General features: G+C 43.2%; 1 protein-coding gene across 3 annotated transcripts in view; it reads left to right on the top strand.

The window, feature by feature from the left end:
* The first annotated feature begins 446 nt into the window (after positions 1 to 446).
* HSPBAP1 (HSPB1 associated protein 1) overlaps positions 447 to 6000 on the top strand; it is a 71818-nt gene continuing 66264 nt past the window's right edge. Inside the window, exons 1-2 of one of the 3 annotated variants that reach the window (XM_032335125.1) lie at positions 596 to 657; positions 4970 to 5152. Coding sequence is in view for 2 of the 3 variants with exons in the window: in XM_032335134.1 (XP_032191025.1) it covers positions 594 to 657 (64 nt within the window). In the remaining variant the exon portion in view is untranslated. Of the gene's footprint in view, positions 658 to 4969; positions 5153 to 6000 lie in introns of all 3 variants that reach the window. The other 2 variants (XM_032335134.1, XM_032335115.1) reach the window with 2 other exon arrangements.

The raw sequence follows: 6000 nt of genomic DNA, 5'->3' as shown, positions 1-6000 counted from the left end.
AGATTTGGCTGCGTGGGTCGCGAAATGAGTCACAGAGAACGCAGTTAAAGGACGTTTGCTTAAAGTTCGTATTCCCCAGAAGCCACAAAAACCAGATGGAGTCAGGTTGCTGCCAGAAGGGCAAGAAGGGTGGAAGAGAAGCCCGAGCTCTCCTTGTAAGCGCGGCTGCAGAGTTAGCGGAGGCAGAGCCCCATTCCACAGCCCCGCAGAAGGCAAACCATCCCCTAAAACTCCAATATTGTTGGGTGTAGGAAAGTGGCAAGATAGAGAAGAACGACCTGCCTGCAAAAAGACGGGGAGCAGAAACTAATCCTAGAAAAGACCACGATGAAAGAAGGTCAAAGTCTGCGGGAGATACAAAGCACTACAGCCGACACCACGTGCTGACATTTCAACAACCGGGGAATCAAAACAAACCTGCGTGGCCCCGCCCGGCGTCCGTCACGTGACCGCCGGGCGCGTGGTGCTTCCGGGGGAGAGCCGGAGTTGCTACCGCGTCTGCTTCCTGCCCTGCGACTCTAAAGTCGGGGTTTTGGCTGTCCTCTGAACCCACTCCCACTCCACTCCCCTTTTGGGTTGGGGCGGAGCTAGGCATGGCAGCCACCCGGGGGGCGACCACTGAAACGGCCCCTGCGGCTGGAGCTGGAGAGGTGGAAGGTAGGCGCCAGGCTGAAGTCAGACCACGAGTACAACCCTGTGCTAGTTCATTCCTAGCAACTCTCCTGAGGCCGTTTGGTCTAGCTCTTATTTCACGTCTTTCCTGCACTGCATAAAACTGTGAGGAAAATTGTTATTTTTTAGTGAACGTGGCTTTTCTCAAATTGGGGCAGCCAGGTTTCCAGTCATCGTTCAGGCCCTGTAACCTCCCATCCTACCGGGGCTGATTAACGCAAGAGGGTGGTTTGAATGGGTTGAAATTAAATTTGTGAAGGTGGAGCCCACTCTTGAGGTAAATGGAAGTATCTGGAGCTTTTATGAACGGAGATTATGAGCTTTTGTTAGATTCTGGTGGAATCCTGCCTTACGTGACCAGTGACGTTGGGTGGCCCAGGTACGAGAGACCTGAGCATTTATTGAGTGATTGCTCCGTGCCTGGCACAGTTTTCTGGGTACTGCTGCCAGAGATCCAGAGACTTTTGAGTGTTTATAATAATGCCTTTTTCCAGTTGCGCAAAGGGGCCTAGAAAAGAAAAGAATGGTTAATACCTGGTAGCATGAATAATACCAGCAGTACAGGTTGAGTGAGGGATGTCACCAGGAGATCAGATCCCCCTGGGGAAAACATAAATGCTTCAAAGAAGGAGTAGTTGGCGGTGAGCCTTTAAGACTGAATGAGTTCGTAAGGAACTTAGGTGATAGTGCTGGGAGGTTATGAGAAGACAAGGAGCAGAAAAACAGCATGGCTGTGGTTGGAGATCAAATAGTCATGTTTGTCTAGAGCAGGAAGTGACCAATCCCAATTGAAGAAACAATTATAACTTGGTCCTGTCTGACCACAGTCTCTCGTCTTTATAAACTCCCTTATGAACCGCAAGGATACAATTCTTGAACTTCATCTATACCTCCCATCCGTGGAGTCTTACATTTTCTGTCCATCTGTACCCTCTTATCCAGTTTATAATGCATGTTCTATTTTATGGTCTCTCCCTTGAAGATGCACCATTTCCTTGTCCCTCCCTGCCTTTTATTCTTCTGGCAGAACTCATACTCTTGATGGACCCAAGCTTTTGTCCCCTTTGCACCTGCACTTATATGCCTGAATTTTGCTGGAAAAAGTCCTGGGCAAGTTGATGACAGTATAAAATGAAAATGATCAACCTCTTGAATATTCAGTCAGCATGGGCTTGAGATCCTCTGAATCTGTTTCCTTGGTAAGCTTACTTCCTTCAGTGACAGTTCCCTAAACTCTGTATATCCTCTCTTCATCTCTTTCTCACTTTCAGTGGATGACTTGCAAGTCAGCTCAATTCTGCATCTAATTTGTCTACTTTTTCCCTCCTTAACTATCAGGCCCTTGTCCAAATCATCCACATTTCTCAGCTAAACCACTGCTATATCTTTAGGCCATGCAATCCTGCTTTTATCTTGTGACCCTCCAATCCCTTCTCTATTCAGCAAAAATTGACACTCCCTTACTTAAAATGCTTCAGTGAATTCCATTGCACTTAGTATAAAATCCAAACTCTTAACCATAGCCTGTAGAAATCCTTGGGCTCTGCTGATGTTCCCAGGAGCATCTGTTGTCACTCACTTCCCTCTCCTCTTGTCTATTTTTAGCATACTTGGTTTCTTAATCTTCAGCTTTCACAGTATGTCCCCACCTCAGTTCTTACCAGACCAACAACTAAAACTCATTTTAGTTTTCCCCTGACTCCTTACCAGGGATATTTCTGCTTCCTTCATTTCACTTATTGCAAAATCTGAAATTACTTGTTTATTTTTGTTTCCTCCACTTGAACTTAAGTACTGTGAGGGGCAGGACTTGTATCTGTTTTGTTCACCACATGTGCCCAAGCAGCAAGTAGAATGCCCAGGCACAACGTGGACACTTAATACAAATTTTTGAGTGAATGAATAAGGGAATTCTGCCAATTCAAAGGCAGGAGGAGAAAGAGCATGGCATCGTCCAGGGACCCAAAGAAGCTGGTGTTAGAAGTGGTGAGGGAAGTGGGATTGTGAAGGGGACTTTATACCAAGCTAAGGAGTCTGGACTTTATGACAGTAGGAGGCCTTTAAAGAGCTTTAGGTACGGGAGTAATATGATCAGATTTATTTTAGGAGGATCACTGCCTCAAGGGTAGAGGATAGATGGGAGGGAGAAAGACTAAAGAACAGGTACCCTTTAAGCTTCGCTTTTTGTCCTCTGTAAAATGTATGATGATTGTGAGAGTTAAAGATAATTGTGGATCATCTAGCATAGTGTCTGGAACGAATTACATGTTTATTAGTGGAAACCATTTTTATTATGAATACAAAGGCGTGGCATTGGTGACCGATGGATATTGAAACTGAGAGAAAAAGAATTAGGAAGAACTCTGGAATTTTCCAGCCTGAGAAACTACATGTAAATTAGGAACCTAAAAAAAAAGGAGGTGGTTCAGAGTAATATATGAATGCGTTAAGTTTAGGTAGGGAAATACGATGCAAAAGAGATCAAGCATGCAGTTAGGGAAGGGGAGGGTTTTTTAGATTTAGTATTCACTTTCCATAAATTCAGCCTTTTAATGAATACAATTCATTGGTTTTTAGTATGTTCACAGAATTGTGCAGCCATTACCACTATAAATCCAGAGCATTTTCATAGAAACCTGGTATCTATGAGTAGTCACTCCCAGTTAGACCCTCTCCCCAGCCTCTGGCAGTCACTAATCTACTCTCTGTCTCTGTGGATATTTGCCTACTCTGGATGTTCCACATAAATGGAATCATATGATATGGGGCTTTTTATGTCTGGCTTCTTTCAAGCTGCGTAATATTTCCTTCCTCCTTTTCTTCCTTCCTTCCTTCCAACAGAGGGAGACACAGTGAGGGAACACAAGCAGTGGGAGTGGGAGAGGGAGAAGCAGGCTCCCCCCCTTGCAGGAAGCCCGATGTGGGTCTCAGTCCCAGGACCCTGGGATCATGACCTGAGCCAAAGGCAGATTCTTGATGACTGAGCCACCCAGGCTCCCCTGCATAACACTTTTCAAGGTTCATCTGTGTTTTAGCATGTATCAGTACTTCAATCCTTCTTATGGCCTAGTGCTATCCCATGGTATAGTAATACCACATTTGTTTATCCATTTATCAGTTGATGGCATTTGAGTTGTTTGTACTTTTTGGCTATAATGCTGCTGTGAATATTCATATTCACATTTCTGTGTTAGCATGTTTTCGGTTTTCTTGGGCATGTATCTGAAATTGGAATTTCTAGGTCGTAAGATAATTCTCTATTTAACTTTTTGAAGAAACTGGTGAATTTTTTTTTTTTTTTTTAAAGAGAACACAAGCATGGGTGAGGGGGGTGGAGAGGGAGAGAGAAAGAATCTTAAGCAGGCTCCTTGCCTAACACAGAGCCCCATGCAGGGCTCAAGCTCATGACCCAATCCAAAATCAAGAGTTGGGCACTTAACCTGACTGAAGCCACCCAGGGGCCCCAGGGGAAACTGGTGATTCTTAATCTTGAAGTCCTAAGGAGGGAAAAAAAATCTGATAAAAATGTGGATTTGCTCCCCTGAAAAATTCAGCATGCATATACATTTTTGCAGGTGACTTCGTATTTTTCTATTAGATTCTCAGTATCCTATCTGTGGAACTTTCAATCACATTTTAAGCTGTCATCTTCCCCAGAATCACCAGTTTGGGTGACTGTTTATTACCATTACAAAGTAAGTTAAATAGAGAAAATCCTACCAGAAGAGAAGGCTTTGCTTTAAATTACATAAGGCTTATGTGAACAAAGGGTAGAAAAAAAAAAAAGTGCGTACATTAAATACATGATGTGAAAGGGTCAGTATATTCAGGATAATGATGAATATTGTGGGAGTCATAGGAAAGTTAATTTTTTTTTAAGAGTTTCATTTATTTATTTATTTGACGGACAGATCACAAGTAGGCAGAGAGAGAGAGGAGGAAGCGGGGTCTCTGCTGAGCAGAGAGCCCGATGCAGGGCTCGATCCCAGAACCCCGAGACTATGACCCGAGCCGAAGGCAGAGGCTTTAACCCACTGAGCCACCCAGGGGCCCCAGGAAAGTTAATTTTTGAGCAAACTTATTACCATTCCATTATCAAAAAATATTGGAATGTATATTAGAAACAGAAGACTATTTTATACAGTGAGCAGATAGCTCTTGCCTTAAAATAGCTTGTAAATACAGTTTACAATATAGTTTGGCGGGGAAGATATAGACAAAGAGTTATAGTATAAGACATAACCACAAGCAGGAAGAAATTAATTGGAAAGTAAATATTACACACCTTCACCTTTAGGGCTGAGAGAAGAAAGAACTAATGAAAATTGAATTGGTCTGTACTTCCTGGAGTAATTTGAAATTGTGGTATAGTTTGAACATGGAAATGAATGGAAGAAGCCATTTCTGGCCGTCAAGGTTTGGAGTAGAAGTGAATGGAGAAAAGCCTGCGTCACATAAGGGCCAGAAGGCGCGGAGGAAGGTGAGGAGACAGACTGGTTCCACTAGAGTAGAATTGGTAGCAGAGAATGCAGGTGAAAAGAAGGGAGATGGTGTCCTTTGAAAAACTAAACAAGAGCAGGGTCAACCAGAAATGAAGTGAAGAAGAGGGAAATCATGGGTTTTAGATTTCTAAGAAAAATAGAGTAAGGCCACCTCAAAGAGTGAGGAAGTGGAGAGAGGTATTGGGGATTTGAGACTGAAAAAGCTTTCGAATGGTTGCTGTAGGGGCAAGGGTGATTAGGAATCAACCAGTGATAACTAACGTGCTGAAAGTAAGAAAGGGACTGGTAGAGGTGAGCATAAAACTGTGGACCTTTGTTCCATTATGGATTCCTTTGTCTTGAGATGGTTTCTGATTTTGCTCAAGTGCACATTATGCAGAAGTAGCAAAAGCAAGTGCTTAGTTTTAATAAAGCTTCAATATTTTGTATATATTCTAAAAATGAGGTATGAATTCAGAAAACACTTATTTAACATCATTTTATGCCAAACATTGTGCTCAGTTCTAGGGATAGAAAAGTAATTATCTTGCCTTCAAGAATGTGGTATTTTTTGTTTGAAGTAACAGCTTGAAAGTTATTAAAAGCAAAACATGATCATATTGATAATCAAATATATTAGAATCCTTATTTGAAAATAAAGTGATGGGGCGCCTGGGTGGCTCAGTGGTTTGGGCTGCTGCCTTCGGCTGGGGTCATGATCTCAGGGTCCTGGGATCGAGCCCCGCATCGGGCTCCCTGCTCCGCAGGAAGCCTGCTTCCCTCTCTCTCTCTCTCTGCCTGCCTCTCTGCCTACTTGTGATCTCTGTCTGTCAAATAAATAAATAAA

Source organism: Mustela erminea, chromosome 1 (assembly GCF_009829155.1).
Source record: "Mustela erminea isolate mMusErm1 chromosome 1, mMusErm1.Pri, whole genome shotgun sequence".
Classification (NCBI taxonomy): Eukaryota; Metazoa; Chordata; class Mammalia; order Carnivora; family Mustelidae; genus Mustela; species Mustela erminea.
The sequence above is the reverse complement of the archived record's forward strand: the minus strand, read 5'-3'. Positions and strand labels throughout refer to the sequence as shown.